Source organism: Falco peregrinus, chromosome 4 (assembly GCF_023634155.1).
Source record: "Falco peregrinus isolate bFalPer1 chromosome 4, bFalPer1.pri, whole genome shotgun sequence".
NCBI classification, from domain to species: Eukaryota; Metazoa; Chordata; class Aves; order Falconiformes; family Falconidae; genus Falco; species Falco peregrinus.
In genome coordinates this window covers 16,002,423-16,025,645 of record NC_073724.1, presented here as the reverse complement: position 1 = coordinate 16,025,645, position 23,223 = coordinate 16,002,423, and the positions used below count along the sequence as shown (strand labels likewise).

The following is a 23,223-nucleotide window of genomic DNA, read 5'->3' as shown; positions in this document are numbered from 1 at the left end:
GGCAACAAGGACCCTGCAAACGTGCTCTTCTTCCCTCTGGTGTCCTGCATGGTAAATTGGGGGGCAGAAGGAATGAGGCAGTGTACAGACATGAATGACCACAACACCTGCATTAACAGATTATGCTGAAGCACGTGTTAACTGTAACGTTCAAGTGCATTTTATTGTGTTACATAATATATACAATCTTAAAATGGAGTACATTTCACACACAGGTTTTAAGACCTCATTGCTGTCACTACAGCATTGAACAGATGATACACTTCCTATCAAATCATCAAGAAAACCCAAAACTACTCTATTTCAGATTACAATCTCTTTCAATGTCCCACTGCTTAAGGCTATAGTTCTACTACCTGAGCTGATTTTGTTAATTTCAATTTTTTTAATCTCCATGGTTGGGGGGCAGAGTGGAATGACTGCGCACACTTTTCAAAAAACAGGACTAGCAAGAAAAATGTTGGTAGTCACTTTGTAAACTTTGCATTAAAAATATGTAAAATAAAAAATGTGGTACTTACAAAACTGAATACAGCATACTTAACAATCTTGAATCTAAAGTGAAAAAACAGCACTTCATTTTATAATGTACTTCAGTCTCACCATACTTGAAAGTCATGCAAAAAATGGTGCCTGTTTCTTCATATTTATACCACTGTTATGTCACCAATCTTGTGAGCGATGTCATACTATAAAAAGAAAGAATATCATTAATCTATATTAACAAGAGGCTAGATACTGTAAAATACAGCAACTAAATGTACGATCCAGATCACCACCCAAATTATGGTCATTCAGATTACAGAGTTTACACCTGTGTCTTGCAGAAAATGAGTGCAGTGGCGTAGCAAATTGCCTCCATTTATCAGTGGATGCTAAATGACTGTAAGTTTAACTTCATAGCAAATTTTCAGTATCTTCACATCAGTTATTTGAAAATCCTCGTGGATTTCCCAGCGCATGCCAACTGCAATTCATTTTTAAAGTATCTGTCAAGTCTGCTTAGATGTCTCTTTCTTCAGTTTCATACTGGTAACTTGAATTACCAAAGAACCACACTTTTTTGTGGTTACTGCTATAAACACTCAGTTTTCTCAAAGAATCCAGTGACTCATCCCAATCTGCACACTTGCTTGTTTCACCATTTCCTTAGAAGTCGGTTCTAGTTCCTTGCCTATTTTTGTTGACTTTTTCTGGGGATACTTTTCTGCACAAAGATAACAAAAAATAATTCTTTGTTCCAATTACAGTCCTTTATCAGCTCTGTATTCTTTCAGTTAATATTCCAAGACTGATATTGTAAGAAAAATTATAACTAAGCATTTTTGCTACCACTCCATGCTGCAAACCTGCCTTACCTATATGCTGCCTGTACTCAAACTCTGCTGACAGTCACCAATATTAATTTTCCAAACATGATATGCTAACAAGAAACAAATCTTCCTAATCAATATTCCACAAATGTATATGGATATATTGCATTTACTGGAAACAACTCATATTCTAATCCATCATTGCAGCTTATTACAGGCTTTTGTATAATTAAACCAGTCCTCACAGATTTTTAAAATGTGCCTCAATGCCACAATAGTTTCTCCGTAAAACCAGTAATTTAAAAAACTGACTCAGGCGACCTCTTAACATCTCACTTTCTTCCTTGCAAACTGTCACATTTCAATTAGAATTACACATCAAATAAAATCTTTCAGCTGCACGTGACAGTGAAAATAATTGAGTACCTTCACAAAAACTTGCTTGAAAGCACAACTCAAATTAGGACGAAGTACTGCTTGGCGTTAAAACCCCACATTTGCCTTCTTTCTATTTAAAGCTATTATCTAGCATGAGAATCGGTTTAACAGCTACATTCTGGGTATTGTTTATATACTTACTCTTTTAAGGAATATTAAGAGGCACATTAATTGGGACAAAGTGTCCTTTCTGTCTGTTTTCTTGCCTTTGCACCACAGCTAACACAGCACTCCGCTTTCCCACCTCTTGCATTAATAGCTCTTGAACAGATAACTAGTTAATAATTAGTAAACATGTGCCTTTTAAATAAAGATTAAACTGCTCCACACACAGTTCATCCTACCACACTCTATTAGAAAAGCCTGAATAAATAGAGTTCTTACATGCTAAAACGTTTCTAAATCTAGCTGTTCTCGGGGATAAGGCCGGGGTGCAAGTAGGGGCTCATGCAATGACGGCTCTCCATCAAGCACGTCCTGTTCGCTCCCTTTCATGAATGAGTCAAGAGACAGCATACCCTGCTTAAGAAGAAAAAAGTCTGCTACGTGGCACAGAGACAAGCTGGGATGGGGTGAGAGCTTTCGATCCCCCAGCTGTTTGGAAAAGCAATTTTTTTAAAAAATCAGATGCCTAAATGAGCTAGAAAGGCACAACAGAACAAATACAAGACAACATAATCTATTCTCGTTTGCCTGCACTGTCCTGATACTTTCAGTCTTGATTTTCTTCTTCTTTACTTCTCATCTAAGTGAATCTCTAGCAATAAAAACCAAAGAAGAAGTAAAGAAAAATGCAGTCCGGCAAGTGAACCCTAGCATGCAGCCAGAGGTTATTCACGCAGCTGTGGTAAAGAAAAAAAAAAAAAAAAATCCACCCACCAGTGTTGTCACTTATAAACAAGATGTGGTAACTCTTTTGGATCTTGCAAGAAAAATATCAATTAACGAGATACTGCTGTCTGCCCAGGTACTTGCAATCATAACTTTGCTACATTTGAGCTGATAAAACAGGACCCAGTCTAAAATATATCTGTATATAGTTCAAAGCACCTAGTGCCTAAACCAGAGATAAAGGAGAGAAACTGGCTAGGAACAAAAATTATGACAGAAAAGATCAGTAAAAGGCATGACCCTCCACAAACACATGATCAAGAGCAGAACTCAGAAAAAGGAAAAAGTGTCTAAAAATCCATCCTGCTTCAGCGGTGAAATCAATCCAGCAATCAGAAATAAAAAGGCAGCATGTGATAGAAAGAGGAAGGTCAGCTGGCAGTGTAAGTGGGAAGCTGACGTTGCAGGCAAAGTGGTATGAAAAGCCCAACACAAAGAGTAATTTGTTACGCGCAGGGCCAACGATGACAGGAAGGAGCTTTACATCTCTCTTTACATATCCCAGCCTGGCAGTGTGAGTACACACAGCCAGGCACCTCCAACAGCAGTAACGATGATCATCAACACATCTTGATTCTGTATTTCCAAAACAAATAGGAAGAACTACCTTACCCTGAGAATACCTTCCAACGTGCTAATAAGGGAGCAGGAAGGAAAAAGGTGGTGAGGGAATGCCAAGGGACCCAGCTGAGTGCCAAGGGGCACCAGCCCAGGTGCATACCCTCTCCTACATGCTACTGAGCAGAAGGAGAGAGAAGCCACCAACTTCTGAGGTGATGCCAAGCAGGCATCCAAGCTGCAATCTCTGACAAAGCCTCCATTTCCCCTTGAGCTGGCAATGGGCTTTGGGGAATTTTCCACCCTCAAGAAACTGCCTAATGAGATCTGCCCTACTATTATTTTTACTACAACTTGAAATATCCAGGTAGCGCTGGGAAGTACTGGAAGAGCGACTACTGTCAGGACAGAATTAAAAACCAGCAAGCAGCAGGGGACAGAGACAACCACAGATGGTCTCACCAAGATAACTATCTTTAAATACATATACTTGAAAATTTTCTAAGATCACGAAAGAAGTAAAAATAAGCACTAGATGGGCAGCTGGTGAAGACTAAAAAGACCCATCACAGATAGTTTTAAAAAAACAGACAGTGCAATGGGACACACTAGTTCCAAAAGTCCCTAGAAGTCAAGACAACTATCTCTTATTCTAACAGACATGGAAGCTGAGGAATAAGGAAAAGATGTCAACGTTTAGAGAAAAAAAAACAACAACAAAACAACAGAAAAAACATCACACAGCTAAGTCATGACAGAGCCAGGATATCAATCCTCATCCTCCACTTCATTAATAAGACTCCCTTGCCTTGGAATTATTTTATTTTTGTTATTATTGCAGGTGAGTGAGCTTCTGTTAGCTATGCTGGGCATTATGGATGTCCTAAGCTTCCCTGCATGTTCAGCAATTTCCCCACCACCTACAAACCATAAAGCCGGCAGCAAGTTAGCTAGTTAATATGGCTGGCACAGACACAGGATGTTGTCAGAATAAAATTCACGTGTGTAACAGAATGACCCAATTTTCACTGTCAGTTGGATACCCCACTCAGGGTGCTGATTAAAATCCTAGCTTGCTCAGGTAACACCAGAGGCAGGGAAATTATGCTGATTCAGGCAACAAAAAAAGACCGTTGAGCGTAAAGGCTCTAACACTCCTTCCAGCTCTTTTATCTAGGAATAAAGGATTTTAGCGGGTTGTCTGAGATTCCTGCCTACCCACCCACTTCACGCACTATTAAAAAAATCACACTGATATGCATATATCATATTTAAATAATACACCTAAAATATTTCAAGTAGCAACATAACCCTGATTTTAAGAGCATGTAATTGATGTTTAGAACTTCAATGTCTTTCAAGTATGCAAGTCTAGCATAATCAGAACTGCATGTTATCTGTACAAGAACCACAATTTTCATTGTCTTGCTCCTAAAAGAAAACCAACATATACAATTATGATGTCTGAGATTTTTTTTCCTGAATGAGCTGCAAATGAGGAACCATCTCTGGTGACCTTTGGTGACCTCAGATCTTCAGTATGAGGAAAACAGACATTTTAATGATGAACCCTAAGCTCTTGTCCATACTAGTCAATCCGGCTTCAGATACACTTTTTTTTTTTTTTTTAAATGAATAAAAGGGATATAGGAATATGCACCTCCATCCTAGCAACGTTGGTAAAGGTAATACAGCATTTCTCACTCTTTTAAAGACTGTCAAAAACTACATTCATACCTCAGCTGTATGTTTCCTTTAATGATCTCTGTACAGCTTTACAGCTGTCGGTTTATACAGAAAAACAAAATGTCTTAATTGAAGCAGATTACAACAACCATTTCCTCACATCAATTATTTTCCTAAGTGCTACAAAAATAACTTTCCAGCACCTAAGGTGATTATTTTGCTTTCCGTTGGAAAACGTACCATTTCTTAGCAAGTCCCTGCAAACCACCTGCCGAGCCACACGGTCGCAACTCAGCCACCGAGAAAGGGAGGCAGGCTGCCGGACAGCCGCCAGAGGGCGCCCAGGATCCTCAACACTACATTTATTACTTTTTTTCAATACAAAGCACTCGTAATTAGCCATAACACGTTTTTTTCCCCAAGTGGGCTGGAGACAGTATGGGAGACCACAGAATTTTTTTTTAAGGTTCTGTGCTTTAAAGACTGTGATTTTCCCCATCTTAAATAAGGATACAAGGTAATTAAATTAAATAGGTTACCTAAAGAGGTCACCCAAACCACACATCGAGTCTGACGCCGGAGAAAGATACTGCAATTCCTAAGCAATTTCATATTTAATTACAAAACACAAGGACGAAACCAGGGCAAGACCAAACAGTTCATCTGAACCTGCGTCCTTTCAGTAAGTTGTAATTTTTCTTGTGTACCAAAAAGAAACAGGCAAGAATATATTAAAATACAGTAATTGCAAGATTTACTTTGTATTTTACAGTTCTTACAGCTGAGACAAACTGTTTCTGGTCTTGACAGTTACAGGATTGGAAGTGACACGGAAAGGCATTTTATTTATCTGGGTAAGAAGTTTTGTGCTAGCAGCCACAACATAAGCTTTTTGACATGTTCCACAAACCATCAGCTATGCCCCAGAGTTGGTATCATCTTTAGCAGTCACAAGCAATTCAGTGGGTTTATGTATCGCCAACAGTTGCCTTTATCTCTGGCCTAAGCCTCCCTCCCACCTGGGCTATTCTACTGGTAAATGGAAATCTTAAGTAATTTTTTTACCTTGATTCCTACAGTTAAGCAAAGCACAGCACAAGTGTTCTGGCTTCAGCAAAGTTTCTTAGAAACACCACCCTTTCAGTTGACTAACGAGTCATCTGTGAGTTGATGATGATGATGGTTGCAATCAGAGACCTTAAACACCAAAGAGGGCTGCTCTGCTGCACATTAACTTCTGTGACATCTGACTAATCCTGACTGCTGTTTCAGAAGTAAAATGTTACCAAGTGATATGGAATAGGGAGATTCAGATTCGTGTATGGGATAATAGTTTCACTGACAAATCATGGAGCAGGCCAAAGCATAAGCTAGGAAGAGGTGTTACTTCACTTGTACAGCAGTAACTGGCCACAAGAAACAAAATGTCAAGTTTCTTTCCTATTCACACAGAACGTAATTTGCAAAATTGACATAATAGGAAGCTATTATACTAATGGTACTAAATTACCTTTATAGCTCTTTACTATCTGATTTAGTATTCCTTGACACAACACTCACCATGAATTGCTACCTAACCTGAGTGAACACTGCACCCCCAGAGATGTTGGTGCCGAGAGCAGCAAGTAGCCGTGCTGTCACCAGACAGCCCTGTCTGGGGTGTTCAGGAGACTCTAGTCTACAGTTTCTTCTAACTGCTTCTTTATATAGTATTGTTAGTAACGATAACCAAAAATGTCACATGCAGAAATTATGCATGATAGGAAGAGTACAAGATTGCAATTTAACTAACAAAGATATGCCGACTATATAAGCAACTCTAAATGTAAAAAAGGTTTTGCAGAATGTCTGAAAACCACTAAATCAGATGCTGTTTTCCAGAGTAGGGAAATGCTTCAAGAAGTTGGACAGTTATTTGTGCTTCGAGAATTCAGATTCCTCCTACAAAGCTCCTCACAAACTCATCAGGCTTGCTGCTTTCCTCTGTTTTGCAATTAGAAAAAACACTCCAGGAAGCACCCAATACCCTTCAGGTACAGCACTCAACTTTCGTCCTACCCGCCTGCAGCTCACAGAACCACAGCACCCAGCCCTGAGAAGTGGGACAACTGTCACTGCATCACACAGCTTTTCTGTGCTTCCCAGTGGACATACTGCCTCCAGAGGTTTTTCCCTGAAGGAAAAATTAGATTACTGAAGGTAAGATGATGTGGTTTCAGATGTTAACGTCTATTCTAATATTGCCATGTTTTGAAATTGTTACATAATCAAGTTGTGTAACCAACTCATTCAACTGTTTCATAAAGCTACTCCCCTCCCGCCACCTAACAATCCTGGCATTGTACAAGGTTCCTGTATGAGTGGCACAACTTTCTGATGCTTCCTGAATAATACAGTAGAATTGTCCTTCATCTGTTTTTTTTTAGATAGCATTGACCAAAGGAAATTTCAATGACTGTTAATCCACTAAAAATGAAGACCCAGCTAGCGGCTGAATCTCCCTATTCCATATCACTTGGTAACATTTTACTTCTGAAACAGCAGTCAGGATTAGTCAGATGTCACAGAAGTTAACGTGCAGCAGAGCAGCCCTCTTTGGTGTTTAAGGTCTCTGACTGCAACCATCATCATCATCATACTGACTCTGCATATTCGAAGCAAGCTGACCCATACTCAACAGCTGAAAACTTAAGCCTTCAAAACTCCAACTTACGAGGAGGGTGCCACCACATCGACTTACAACAATACGAAAATCACAGCAGGGACAATGCAATCCTGTTTACTGTCACAGTGGTCATTTTATAAAATGCAGGTTTATAGTTTTCTCCTGATAGCTGAGCCTGTACCGTTCTGCAAAAAGCCTAAAGCAAGTTTAAAAAAGCAACAGAACCATCATAACTCGCTATTTTTATATTAAGATGCAAGTCTTCATGTTGTTATTGTTCAAGCAATCATCTACAGTGAAATCACCCACAAGTGAAGAGGAATTTTAGAGTTAAGCTGAGAGTTGGAAAGGTAGGCAACATCCATAGACTTTCTTTCCCTCTACTCTTGTTTTTGCCCCTTGATAGGTATTTTCTTCACAGGCTCTCTTGGTTGCACAAGAAAGCAAGGCTAAGTTCCTGTCATCAACTGTTTTCTAAAATAGCCTAACAATGCATTATCACAGAGCTTGACAGAACCTGAACTTCTCCATGTGTGAATTTGAACCAGTAAGCACAAATATGCAAAGATGTTCACAGAATGAAACCCTGCAAGGCAGACCTTTTAAAGAAACTTCACCCAAGGCATTGTCTAATACATATAGAAGGACCACAAAGGTTTTGTAGAACGACCACATAACGGAAAGGCCTCTATTCTTTAAGGACACTCTCAGGAAAGCGCTAGTGGATTTGTTGGAATTCCCACAGACAAGCTGGGAGTACTCAGCTTCTCTGACTCACAATCTTCTTGTCTCCAAATAAAAGACCTGGGGCAGCAGAGGCATGAGAGTACCATCTGTGACAGAACTGCCACCTAGGAAAGGATGGAAGTCTTGAACTTAACATTAAAAGGGCGTAGAAAGGTTTCTTAGAGCTCTACAAATGAAGACAAATCTGAAACTTCATTTTTATCAGGTTTTCTTTGGTATTTAAGCACAAGTCTTAATTTGAAATAAAATAAAATAAAAAACCTAAAGGTTTTTCCACCAGACTCCATTTAATTTTATATGTTTGTACACATGTATTAGGTTTTTTATAGATATATATACACAAAGAAGTGACCAAAACATCTGGCATGACACAGGTACATATATGAAGATACGCAGCCCTTATGAACAAATGTAAGTTAATTAGGCCTCCAAGTATTATATCACAGAACAATTTGGGTTGGAAGCAACCTTAAAGATCATCTAGTTCCAACCCCCCGACCCCAACATGGGCAGGGACACCTTTTACTAGACCAGGTCACTCAAAGCTCCATCCAGTCTGGCCTTGAACACTCCAGTGACGAGGCAAAAGGGGGTCTACAAGAAAGCTGGAGAGGGACTTTTTAAAAGGGCATGTAGTGATAGCACAAGGGGTAATGGTTTTAAGCTGAAAGAGGGTACATTTAGATTAGATATTAGGATGAAATTCTTCACTGAGACACTGCAACAGGTTGCCCAGAAAAGTTACGGGTAATAGGTGCCAGACTTTGTTTCCTAAAACTAAATACGTGCCCAAGACAACACTGGATAAGTTACATTAATCTTAGGTAAAGCGGCAAGGACAGTAATCAGCTGGTTTACAAGGCCAAGGGGTGAGGAGTATCCCAAGTCAACTTCATTTGAATCAAAAGAGATGCACATTAACTGGCAATATAAACCCAAGCATTTTATCAGCATGCTCTGAGTGCTGTAAACCTGCCTGTTTGAATTTTAAAAGACAAGAATTTATCTGTTTCAAGGAATTTTTGGTTCTACCTAAAATAGAGAGGGATTAAATTTATTTTATAGTTCCTTTCCAACTTTACATTTCAGAATAACTGTTGAGACTGCTCTGGTATGGTTTTAAAATTGTAGATACACAGATGATATGATCAATCAGAAACCACAAATAAGCTCATGTTTTAAAATATCTGAAGTCTTACTTGCCTCAGAAATTGGGGGTGGGGTGGGGCAAGAAATAAAATGATTAATGCCAGCATGGTACACACAGCCATATTTATTAGTTCACGTCCAATTACATAAAGAGAAAGCTGAAGCCATACACAAGTGCTGCTTTAAAATAAAGACAGACTACTGTTTTCTCCAACAGTTTTATTTCAAAAAGTACACAAGTCTGTCATGGAACTACAGCATTTGAAAATTCTGGATTTTGTTTTTACAAATTCACTCACAACACTTGTATTGTAAAATACCATTCCCCCAAAAGTGTGAATAGAAAACCTCATACTGAAATTCATATCAATATTCAAGTCCATGCCTTGTGCATGGGAAGTGTAACGTAACATCGTAACGTTTTGGATTCCAGGAAATATTATTGCTCCCATTTCAATTGAGCTGTGCCTCAATGCTAAAGGACCGATAACCAAAGGGTCTCATAAAGCACCTATCAAGTGTATAAAACACTGTTTCAGTGACACAAATAGTATGTCTTTAGACTGAACAAAGATCTAAAGTGATCCAGAATATACACTATTAAGAACAAAACCAAAAGCTTATAATGAAAACCAGTAATATACAATATTAAGCATTACAGAAAAACTTGCAATTATGAAGTACTTGTACTATTAAGCAGGACGCATACATCTAATATGAGTGCAACTATCAGAGCTGATAAAGATGTATGCATTGTACATTTCTTTCAGAAGTCATGTTTTACCCCTCCAACAAGGCATTTCTGTGCACTACACTGCTTTGGAAGAAGTGTTTATTTCTAGGTAATGAAGTTTCACACAAGTATCTTTAAATACCCATTTCAGAAAGTTTATGAAAATGCTTGTAATGAATGGACAAGTGTTACGTAACCTCCACAGTATTACAAGTCTAACACTTTATTCACACCATGCTAAAATTGAGAGGTTTCTTCTATATATAGTAGTCCTCAACAGGCAAGTTTACAGTCATGACATTAACTAGATGTTTCTTGAGTTCACTTGGAGTATTTACATAATGGTACCACACACACACTTTTTTTTTTTTTTTAAACCAGACATTAAAATGCCACCTTTTAACTGGTGTATCAGCTGCCGTTACTTCCTAAAAGGGTTCTGTTAGCAGAGTTATCTGTAAGATCGGACTCCTCACATGTTTAACCAGTTCATCTCCTACACAGCTAGAAATTCATTGCTAAACTATAGTAGCTGCTTTTGAGAATCATAATCCAGTATAAGTGAACAATCTATTGACAAAACAATTTATAATAGCGGTATTATGTTTTCATAGTAGTGTTGTACCCATTAAAAAAGGCATGATGATAGCAACTTGAGGCAAAGTTTACCCCAAGTCAGAGGTTCTTTATTTCAGATAAGGACTATGTCAGATTCTATTTCTTTTATTTTCCATGCAATTACATAAATAGACAGACACTGTCAAGGCTGCTAAACCTAACAGCTAGGCTCTGAGGGCACATCATGCTGTCCTTTGTCCATTTATTATTTTGTACAAGCTGACAGAGCATTAAGCATGTGTAAACTCTGCTCTGTATGCTTTAGTGAGACGGGTTTCTGTTCTTGAGTGTCCTAGGGCTTACCTGACTGTAAGTACAGGGTCTCAGGCCAAACAAAAAGAACCACCACCAAAACAAAACAAAACCAAAACAAACAAAAAAAAGCAAACAAACAAAAGCTAAAAACCACATCTAATCTCACGTAGGTCCACAGATTACCAAGAACCAAAATTCAATAGGTTTGTTGCCTGGTTGCTTAGGTTTATAGCTATCTCTCAGTCTGTGGTTCAGTTTAGTTTTGTACTCAACTTGTATTTGTAACAACTATACCCTTTCAATTAAAGAAGGCCTTAGTCTCAAGGTAAACAATCATTGTATGATTAAAACCTCTGAAGTCTCTTCTATCACAATAATTGGATGCAAGACGATGTCTCCTCATCTATTGTTCTTCATAAGCATGTGTTTGGCACAGTTACTAAACCTACTATTTACGACACAAGTAAAAGTCAACCACCCATCTCACTGGTACAACTGAGCAGTTTTCAGGAATATAAACACCTAGATCATAATTAGCAACTGAAGGAGTAACTGACATTTTGAAATACAGAACAATACAGAGAGTGAGACTAAAGTCACATCCAAAAATAGGCTTGGAGAGGTATAAATAGTACATACGAATCAAGAAATCAGATCACAGTGTCGTGTTTTAAAAACTGTACCATCATCTAAGCACCTGTTCAAACAGCAAGTTTAGGCACCAGAAATTTCATAAAAACTGAAGTTACAATCAGGTAAAGTTTATTGACAAGGCACACATGAAAGATTAAAAAATCTGATATCTAACAGCATCAGTTTACAATCTAAAAAAGTCCCAAATTTGTAAAACTGTAAGTCTAGAATACTTAATAGCCATTCAAGTTTTTAAATTCAGTATGAAGGGTATGTTCTTTACATTAATAGTGCCAGCCAAAAATTGTGCACTTAACTACAGATAGGACAAACATCTAGTAGTAAGCCAAAGGATTTATTACAGATCTATAAGCAGCTACAAAAAAAAGCAGACACTAAACCTAGAAGTCTGGGAAAATGTTTTCTCTCACGCTGTTGCTACATACAAATAATCCTAACATCTTTCAACAGGCTATTCAGGTATTTCCTTCATCAACATGAGTGCCACATACTATATGCCTTTAGAGTTTTCCAAAATACCTTGCAGTTTAACATCTACAGCTGGAATAAGCTGAAGGGACTCCCCACTTCCACCCCCTCAGCACAGGATCAAAAAGGAGAAAGTGGAAATTAGGAAGGAAGAAAATAAAAAAAAATCCACAAAGACTCAAACTGCACTAACTAAGCTTTAAATCCAGCTTCCACAGCTATATAGTATCAGTCATTAGAAGCTGTACATGTAGAAGATAAGGAATTGTTCTGTTCCTCCTGTAATGCTGTAAGTTTGCAAAACTGAGAAGGGTTTTTAATCTAGAAACACAAGATTTGTATTAACTATTCTGGATAACTATTAACTCTATCCCAGCCGAAACACGGACACTATTTCCCTCAGATTCTGGTTGCATGAAACTCTTGCTCTTAAAAGTCCGAACAACTGTTCATAATATTTAGGGCTGTTGAAGAGGCAAGGAGAAACAAGCTTTAAACTCCCTGCAAATTCATACAGAAAAATTTCAGCGTCTTAAGTAAAGGCTAACTACTACTTACATGTATATGGAAAAAAGATGTTTCCACAGTGATGTTAAGAGCAGGAGGACAGATATCAAATACCAGTTACTTAACAGCTTTCATTAAAACCACATGGAGCTTCTAGGTAATTGGTTTGGAAAGAAGTAGAGCACGCTCCCTTAAAATCTAAACAGGCTTTGGAAAATGCAAGGTACAACTAACTTAAGAACTGTATAAAGATACATAGTCATTCTTGCTGTGACCGTAACAGTTGGATCTATAGATTTTAAAGCTTAGATACCACCAACAACCACCCGATAGGACCTCTTGCGTCAGATAACATAAGCATTACATTATCTCCATGACTACAATGAGTTATTATTAAAAAAAAAATCATGTTTCAAAGAGCTTCTGAGGTCTCCTGTCACACTTCCACTCACTGGAATTTTAAATTCAGAGCAGATTAATTATATTACTTGAACCAATGAAATAACTGGTAGCCCCTGAAATAAGAGCTCAAGAAGCGCTCCAAACAAACATTACCAGGTTAAAGAACTGCATAAATACTCAGTTTGAACAGAACTCAAAGCCATCCTCAGTATTTCAGCCCCCTGCAACTACATCAGACAGTGGCCAGGTTCAAATATTTGTCATTGCAAAATTGAGGATAAAGTTTCAGGAACTCTGAGAAACTTCATGGTCTACATATGAAATGCCTTTGTTACTTCTCACTTGTGTCTCGCTGTTACATATTCGGAACTGCACATTAACTGGCATCTCTTCAGCAACCTACCAAAGGTCCAAATGCCTTCAGTGTCCGATATTTATTTAGAAACTTCAATGCTTTTAGCAAATTGTTCAACTGTCATATACTAGTAAGTTTAAAATTAAAAATGAGAATTGGTGGCTTTTCAAACTAACTTGTTCATTTTTTTTTTTCCAAGGAAAATTGCATGCCATTCTTTAAACGAGGGATGGAACACAGTAGTTTTCTCTAATACTTACAATGAACACTTTAAAAACAGCATTAAATTAACAATACTTTATACTATGGACCCATCTTTGCTTTGTGCTGGAATCATCACAGGAACAGCTCCCATTCTACTTAAATTAGGTGCAGCTACCTTTGAAGGTGCAAAGGTTGGGTTTTGACCAGGAGTACGTTCAAAGTCTTCACTTGGGACTTGGCTATATGGAGTTTTCGTATATCCTTCCATATTTGAGGGAGACATTGAACCCAGAGAAGAACGGTTGCTGCCTATGTAACTGCGGGCTGTTGAACTGCGACTTTTTGGAGGTGGAACATCTTCTCTAAAATAAAGAAAAAAAAAAACCAGTTGTAGAACAACAGTGTTAAACAAAATGTATTTTGAATTAAGAAATTTAAAGTGCTGAAGCTGCTAAATGGCTGAACCAGGCCTCGTCCCTTGTATAGCCCTAATCCAAGGCTGGTTTAAAACTTGGTCAAGTTAATGAGCAGGACAATAGAAAAACAACAGATGATCAATCTGTGTACTCGGGTGCTCTCAGAAATGCAAGTGTTTCTAGAAAAATTAGTATATGTGAATAGGAATTACTTGTTCAAAGACTGAGTGTGCTTAAAGGATCGTGTTAGTTAAAGCAGGCAGAAAGATCATGATCCGAGGAGGACCTTGGAACCGAGGCAGAGACTGGAACTGAATAGATGAATCAACTGGGACAGGGTCAGGTGATGGATTCGCGCAACTGACAAGACCAAAGGAAACTTCTAAGAACTGCGGACATTTACTAATGATTTGATAAGTGTATCTAAGCTGTGCTGTATCCCTTTGTTCTCTGCCACTCACTGGGGTGGTGACCCAGCTCTGAGTTGTGATTAAAGCAAGCCTAGTGGTACCCACGTCTGTGTGAATTTTTCCTTTAACAAGGAGTTCAGTCACCATTCCTATGTGAAAGCAAATTTCCAGTTTGTTTCTTTCTATGGTGATACAGTACCCAGAAGAGGCTCACATATTACTTGAAGTTAAAAAATAAATAATAAAAAAAATATCAAGTATTCATTGCCTTTAAAATCTTTATTGAAGTTACACATGACTACCTAACACCACATGCAAAACAAAAAGTTCTCTGACAAGCTGTTAGTACGTTAATAAGCTTTCCAGATTAAGACAGAAATGTCAACTGTTAAGTATCTTATTTGCAGAAATACATATTTAAAAGTTAATCTTCAAATAATACTGCTCAGAAACTAGCGATGTCATTACCTGATATCGTGATGTACTTCTTTCTCATATTTCTTTTCTCTATGTTTCTTACAGCAACAGATGACGAGAAAAGCCAGTACAGAAAGACCCAGCAGAGTTCCTATAATAGCTCCAGCAATTATGCCAGCTGTATTTATAGCTAGAACAGATAAATAACAATACTGTTTAAGTGTCAGATTTGTATGACCAACTACTTTGCTCAAACTCAACATTACAAACAGTATGCTTCCATATGATCCAGGTTAATAGTATAGCGCTGAATCACAGAGGATACGCTTCACTCACATGCATTTAAAACAACTCTAAGAGTTAACAGTTTTCCACACAAAAAGCAACATTTTGGGAAGTAAAGGCTTCAAGTTACACAAGAGGATTTTAAAAAAACTTTTAGGAGTTCATTTAAACAAGATTATTCATTTCTAATACACAAAACACTATGTGACCATTACACAGCAAACACTTACGAGGGGTGACATTCAGCTCAACAGAACATTCATCCATGCCCACTCTGTTTGAGGCAATACAACTGTATGTACCAGAATAGTCTTGAGAGGCATTTTTCAAGAGAAGTTCCCCTGTATTTTTATCTACAAACAATGAAAGATAGAAGTTTACCATTTCCCAAAGTTTAATTCCATATTTAATACTACAGAATTAATCCAGCACATAGATGAAATCTTAACTAAAAAATACCATATTGAAAATATCCAAATAAAACCAAATATGTATCACGCTGCAAAATACTGTTATTCGTAAAAGTCCTTTACCTTGTTAGAAATTTATTCCACAGCATTTGACTTTAACATTAAGCCTACAGACTAATTACTCTGTCAATGGATAGGATCAGATACTTAAAACAGCCAATTATCTCACCCTAACAGAGTTGTATGATACAAAAGATTAACTGCATCCCAGAAGTACCTCCTGCTCTTCTGTCTAAACCTATTCTACACTACCAGCTCAGAAGCCTGCAGAACCCATGCCAACATGAGGTGGATCTAACCTGAAAATTGCACCCCAGTGGGTCACCAAAGTCTAGCTATGCTGACAGGGTAGGAGACAATCAGTGAAAACAAAGGCTATTCCCCCAGGGCTTTAAAACCCATTGACAGCTAACTTTGTGAGGTTCTACTATATGAACTTCAATTGGCTTGCATGCTTTAATTGCCAGGAGATTTCCATCAACACTGCAAGAGGCTACATCACACGAACAAAGCACCACACAAATACTTTGCTCTTCCTGCTGAAGAAGTTCAGCAGTGTCTAGATTCTCAAGAACATGTTCAGTGTCCCCAGACCTACATCCACAAGCCCAAAACATTGTTTTATCAGGTTACATGCCACTTTTGCATACTTCCTCACTCATTCTTGTCCAGCACTGCTACAGCCAATTGATATTTTTGTTACCATGAGACCAGTTTGGGATCTGGAGATAGAAGGGGCATAACAAGAGAAGCTTAAGGTCTCGAGTGGTACAGAGGACACTTGTCAAAACAAGAAGATATCAAATAGCACTACCAGAAGGCAAGTTTTCAAAATTGAGAACAGTATGAGAATCTTCATATGTAGCTGATTTTTAGGGATCTGTGTTCTATCTAAACTATTACAGATTCTTATAGACTATAGAAGTTAAAAAGGAAACTGAAGAATTCACAAAAGTAAATTTTTGTTTGTTTTAAATGAATTAGACTGAAGCCACACCTGAATTTACTGAGACAAAAATTACAGGAGGATAGGAGACCCCTACGAGGAAGAAACACACAACTTCTTATTCTGTCTTCTAGGCATCCACTTTTGCTACTCTTAGACACAACACCACTTTGTCCTGTATGTCCTACACAAGCTGAGTTAAAGTAGGTCTATTACAGATTCTTAAACTGCCTCACCTGCAAGAAAACTTCACCATCAAGGTTTAAGGTTTTCATAACTACAAAGAAGATCAAGAAGAACTGGTACTGAGCAGTACTCTTCCAAAAAATATTCCAGAATAACTTTCACAAAGCCAAAACTCACAAATTAACCTTCTACAATGAAATTCTCCCAACAAAAATCCAATACTGCCCCTATAATAATTTAGAACCCATAAGTCAAAACTCAGAATATGTAACTCCTTCCTGTATGTCAGCTCTTGTAAGAAGAGGGTAAGCCTTCTCTTCTCCATTACTCTTGAAACTTTTCTTCTAAAGACATGTGCCTCTTTTTAACCAAGAAGTTCTGTCGCTTGATCAGGAATTGAAGACCTCAGTTCAATCTCTAACAGAATTCAAGCTTTTATCTCCCCTTGCCTGCAGGCAGCTCTAACCACTAGTCTAGACTGTTCTGACTCTTCCCTACTGTCCATACATGCATCAAAACTGCCAACATCAGCAAGCAAGAGAACTCACAATGCTTAGGCACGGGTTAGTATGATTCTGCAGCCTAACAGTAAGAATCTCAACTTAAAGCTTGAAACATTTCCCTGTATGAATAAAAAAAAGCAAACCCACTTGTTTCAATGCCAATTTTATTAACCAGTGAGAGGGCAGAAGTGACACTTATCTTGACTACTCTATACTAATGTTAAGTATGAGATGCTCACAAGTCAAGATAAGCCAAAAATACAAATGCAATCTTTCTTAAATATTTCAGAGTAATAAATAAGTTTGACAGTACTCAGCATGGAAGTGGCAGGAAGTTCCTGTGAGCCAGATACTCTCCTCCAGTCATAAGACAAAAGCGGGGATCCTTCTTGTGATGCACATTTCAAGATAACGTCTTTTCCAATCTCCTGTGATCCTTCAACGGAACATTTAGTTCTTGCTGGCTTTACTAATAAACAAAGTACCATTGATCAGTCACAATCAAAATGGTTACTATTTGCATTCCAGTAGGTCAGTCTATTTTGCTTAAGACCAAGCTTGTGCAACAAACTGTTGCTGTGCATGGAAATGTATTTCTATGAAATACAAGCCAAGCACAGAATTTTAAAAATGCTCATTTAGCTGGAATATTGTTCCCTTCATCTCCCGGAACAGAATGACGTCCACCCCTCCCAAAGCCTCAATAATAGATGCATCATCACAGATTCAGTACAACTTTGCCCAATAAAAGTTTTCATTTTAGGTACCAAAGATAGAACGGAATAAACACATAAAATATGTCAATGAAAATTCAAGAAAAACATTATCTTACCAAGTACAGTCAACTGTATTTTTTGGCTTTGAACTCCAGGAGCCTTCTTCACTTTGCACTGGTATGTGCCCGTGTCTGCTGACTTTAAATTCAGGATATCCAACGAACCATCACCAGATTTGGGATCAGGATTTGTAAACTGCATCCGCCCAGTCATAGCAGCATAGTAATGATTATAGATCCTGTCTACAGCATACATAATTATCTATAAAACAGAGAAATAAGATTCAGAAATCCACTTGGCATGTAAGCATTCAAAATAATTTGCCATCTTCAGATTCCTGACAGTTTCTTTCTGCTCTTTTAAATAATCTCAGAAGTTTGACATAGCCAAATACCTCTGTCTTCAAAATATCACTACACACAGCACTCTAACGAATACTTCAACTAAACACCTGCCCAAGTAGCAGTATGTCAGCATTTACTTCTAACTGAAAGAAAACTGTTTAAAATTACTCAGATTTCATTCTGCACAACCTGTCTACCAAAAGGAGTCATCTTATTGATATGAAAGGGTGGGGTTAGTAACTAAAAGAGTTAATATATTTGAAATTAAGTCCTCATAAATCAGTTTTCAATCAGGAAAATAATGCAGGTACAAAAGCATCCTTTGTTTTCTGGAACTGAAGCATATTTAATTTGTGAGTTCTTTAGAAGACACATTTATAGTGAGAAACTTCTTGACACTTCATACTTAATCTGCTATTCCAAAACTACCACTATATTTCATATGACTGGTGCTTCCAAGGAATTTAAGATCACAAGCATCCCAGCCTGAAAAGGTGGAAGTTTAAAAAGTCAGTTCCAAAGTTCATACATTAACCCACTCAAACAGCTGAATTAACACTGTCCAAAACAATTCTCTACTTACTATTTGTTCCTTCTTTTGATTATCTGCTGGTATCAATACCCACTCAATATCTAGTGGGCCTTCGTCTTCTTCCGAGAGTACAAAAGTACATGGCAATGTAACTTTCTCTCCTTGTGCTTTCTCAAACATCGATTGGTCAACTGAAGTTATACTTAGGCTTCTTGTTAGACCTATAAAAACCATAATTTTTATATTTTAAAAACAGACTACATACAGTTTTCACCGTAAGTGTTCTATTGTATATTATTATATATTCAGATCCATAATACTTTCCCTGTATAGAAATCATGCCACTAGTCAGACCTGTTACTGCTTAAGAGATGCAGCGTGTTACTGAACACAATGCAAAGTCACATGCTGTCCATTTGGAATCATACCCAACAAGCAGTTACATCTTTCAAACCATGTTTGGGTTTTGTACAATTCCAGTCCCATACAAGCTAAACCAAAAATTTCTGGCAGCAGGTTTTTCAAGTTATTAGATAATCACCTTATCACTACTCTCCCACTGTAAAATGAAAGCCTGGATGAAGCCCACCAGGATGGACAGACTTCTTGTGATGTCCTGCGTTAGACCAAGTTAAGCCACTCTGCCTTAAGGTGTAAGGCCTCTTCTATCTACAGGGAGCGAACAAATTAATCCTTTCCAAAAATCTCAATCAGTTTTTTTTTTAAATTTGTTTGCCCTTTCTGCTTTAGTCCAAAAAAAAAAAAAAAAAAAAAGTTGTGTAATCCTTACCTGCATGCCTCTAAGCAAAACATGTCTCCAAACAACAATTTTTCCTCAATACAGTGCTGAACTGAGCAGGCTTACGCAGAAGGTCTGAAGCAATATTTCCCCAATTTTACAACAAATATAGGCTCCCCTTATCAAGTGCATAGCCCCATACATGACAGTCAGGAAGCGGAAAGCTCTCATTGCTTGTTATGGAAACGGGTTTGGCATTTGTACATCCACTGTTTCGTCCACCTTGCTGGGTACCAAGCTCAGATTTCCAGTCATTTTACATGTGTAGTTTGCTGCTCGTCACAGCTAGACAGTCACACAGATGTTACCACAGCCACAACAGATGCAAGGCCACAAGAAGAGTGGCCAGTGTAAAGATAGGATTGTTTTGGTGCATCTGTAGAATTATAGCCTCAGAAATAAAATTTTAAATTCTTATAAACAGTGCATTTATGCTCTAACTTGCACTTCCGCACTAGCTCAAGTTATTATCTAAATTGCACTTCTCCATATCATTTAGAAAGAAGAAGCACCTGACAATTTACAGACAAAAGCCTGCAAGAAAAGACCTTCACAATAGTTGATTACGAACACAGTTGCAAACTAGGTAGGATTATTTTGCTTCCTACCATTCATGGTATTACTCTACATGGCATTACCTTCTTTCCAGGAAGGAAAAAGAAGAAAAAAACCCAAACCACCGAACACCAAGAAACATCAATTTGAGGTACAAGAGATTTAGGCACAATGGTTCTTACCAACTAGTGTACATCTTTTCAAAGATAGTTCTAACAGGTTTGTATCACCTCTTTTTTGACCGCAGTAAACATATCTGAGCAACTAACTGCTACTGTGCTGAATTAATACCATTTCCGAAATGATACTGACCTTCATGAATGCTGGTTGACTTGCCACAGATGCTATCCCCTTCTAAAGGATCCCTTCAGATTTCCAACTGTAAAACTAGCCATTCTAAACGGCTTAAAAACGTCATCTGGCTAGTGAATTATATTACAGTGTAATCCTTAAGTTTGATCAGCATTGCATAAACAAAGACAATATTACTACCAGCCATCATCTCTAGAAATGGGTATATTCAGAGTACATTCATGTTTCCATAAAGCACAGTAGCAAAGAATGAAAATTCCTAGTCTGTTTTTCAGTGACTTCCATACTCTTCTGCTCCCCTCTCCCCTACTGCCTCATTAGGGAACTCTGATACAATATTCTCAAGTTCCATCTCAAATTGCATTTCTGCATTTTCATTTTACTATATTAAAGCAGCAAGATGGAATGTCAAGCACGATTTAGTGACTGATGATGAAATACATTATGATGTCACTTCTTTAAGAGCCTCAAATGTATAACCCAGGAAATGAGAAGCTTTCATCCAGAAGTAAAAAGTTAATTACCAAAGCAGTACTTCTGCTCTGTGACAGTATCTCCAAGAACAGTTACTTTGCCATTTGAAGTTCCACAGGGATGACCACAGAACCACACTTGCTTTCCCCTCCCCACGAGAGGATCTGCTGAGGATTTCTCAAGGTGCTCGGTAATTTGGTTACGAGGAATACACCACCTGCCCCTTCACAACGGGTAGTGGGTAACAATTCATGTTGGAGATGCTGTAATACATCTGTACTACTAAAAACGCGTAACATCTCTGATTTTTAGTTGGCACCTGCTGAAACACACAATATACCCAAAACAAACTGGACAGCCAAGTACTCCTGTATTCCTATGTTGATATTGGGGGTTTTACTAATTTTCTAAACAAACACAACTTGTACAGTGTTTTACTTCTCTCCCTCTTCTGCCATGACTTTGCTTCTCTGACAATTTCAAACAAATACCGAAGTAGAAATAACAGTCCAGTGCAACCAGAAGTCCCTGAAGTTACTCATTTGTTCTGACATTGCTAAGAAGCACGAGATCCTTCAACTCTCTTGCCTCTTCATTGTCAGACGACTCCCTGCAAGTATAATTTCAAAGTGGACATTACACGCGCTCTTGTTCAGACAGCAAAACACTGAGAAAGGGACACTGGGAACAGGGAAGAAAAATTATGGTAAACACTGGAAGTACTCCATTTCAGAGGCATACTCCTAGGAAACTAGGCTTAACAGTCCCGCCTATCACATGGCAGCTTGCTTAAAGTGCTTTACAAGCCACAAACAGCAAGAAGTTCAGTCACAGCTTCTACTACAACGATCATTTCTCTGATCCAAATCATATGAATCAACGTAGTAACCATAGGCCAAACACAAGCAGGACCCAGCAGCCCGAAATTACTTGCCAGAAATTTATCACACATAGAAGACTTACAAAAAATGAAACTTTTGAAGCACGAGTAGTATGTTCCTGCACACTGACTGCATGTAAACTTGCCAATGGAAGATGAAGTACGTGAACCTCAAGATAGCTCTCAAAAATCACTCCTGCATGCGAAGTTTGCAGCACACATTAGCTGGTATGAGAGCTTCCCAATCTCAATTCCCTTCTTAACACATGTTCCCCAACACCTCATTTTTATTACACCAGCACTCCAGTGTCTTTCTTATTAAGAACACAAGCATATAAAGTTATTTTCCACTTCCCTTTTTTTTTGTCAACATTAGAATGACAGGCAGAAGCAGCAAGCACCTCAATTAAGGCAGGCTAGCTGTTTGAACTAACCGTTAGCAATATGAGGGAACTGCAGGTAACACTAGTCAGGGAGATTCTGTTCTGCAGAGGAGGCACACGCATCTGCTGCCAGATATGCTGCTGAAGGAGGTTTGACCAGATTCAGCATGTTAAAGAGATTGCCAAGGGTCCTCTGGCCACTGGACTATTAACTATTAAACTACTAACACATTATTAGCACCACTACTGCCTTCTCCCACCTCCCTCCCATAACTATTACTATTACCTGCTCATGCAGGCACCCATGCTATTAACAAGAGACCTGAAGCAAATCAGAGTGACTAGAAAACTCCAAGGACAAAGAAGGATATGGAACCCCAGGTGACATTTGTTCTCCTTGCTCTGTCATGTGACGGTTTGGGAAAAGGCTTGTAGAGACACATCCTACAAGTTAACAACTCGCTGTAGGACTGGCACTGCAGGCAGTGTTTTAATTTTTATGGCTCCACGTACCTCTGAGAAATGAGGGCTGCTAAGTTACATATGAGATCTACTTGACAAAGTGGTTAAGAACATCCTCATCAGATGTGGTGACAAGCGCTTTAAATGAGAGGTCTGTCAGGGAATAGGGACAGAAGTTTGAATCACTGTTCTCTCCCTTAACTGCAGACGTGTTAAATACACAGGTCAGGTTGGCAGGAGGAAAAAAAAAAAAAAAAAAAAGAGACCTTGGGAACGATAAAACACGCTGAAAGGGGAACCCCCTCAAGTACCTGTACAGAACTATGACACCAGAGTAACTGAGACATGTGGGATAGCTCACAGGACTGGATGCATGCTAGCTTTTCACGAAAGCCAGGAAGGAAAGAACAGGAGGTGAATTGCCCTCTAC

At 38.3% G+C, this 23,223-nt stretch overlaps 1 protein-coding gene across 2 annotated transcripts in view; it reads right to left on the bottom strand.

Moving 5' to 3' along the window:
• Positions 1 to 137: 137 nt before the first annotated feature.
• The window catches only part of CXADR (CXADR Ig-like cell adhesion molecule), a 37,146-nt gene continuing 14,060 nt past the window's right edge, over positions 138 to 23,223 (bottom strand). The window contains exons 1-7 of one of the 2 annotated variants that reach the window (XM_027790287.2): positions 18,980 to 19,149; positions 18,109 to 18,313; positions 17,590 to 17,745; positions 15,402 to 15,524; positions 14,938 to 15,076; positions 13,819 to 14,005; positions 138 to 689 (exon numbers count right to left, since the gene is read on the bottom strand). In XM_027790287.2, the coding sequence (XP_027646088.2) occupies positions 648 to 689; positions 13,819 to 14,005; positions 14,938 to 15,076; positions 15,402 to 15,524; positions 17,590 to 17,745; positions 18,109 to 18,313; positions 18,980 to 19,108 (981 nt within the window). In that variant the 5' untranslated portion in view covers positions 19,109 to 19,149 and the 3' untranslated portion in view covers positions 138 to 647. Of the gene's footprint in view, positions 690 to 9,553; positions 14,006 to 14,937; positions 15,077 to 15,401; positions 15,525 to 17,589; positions 17,746 to 18,108; positions 18,314 to 18,979; positions 19,150 to 23,223 lie in introns of those variants that run through there. The other variant, XM_055802062.1, reaches the window with a different exon arrangement.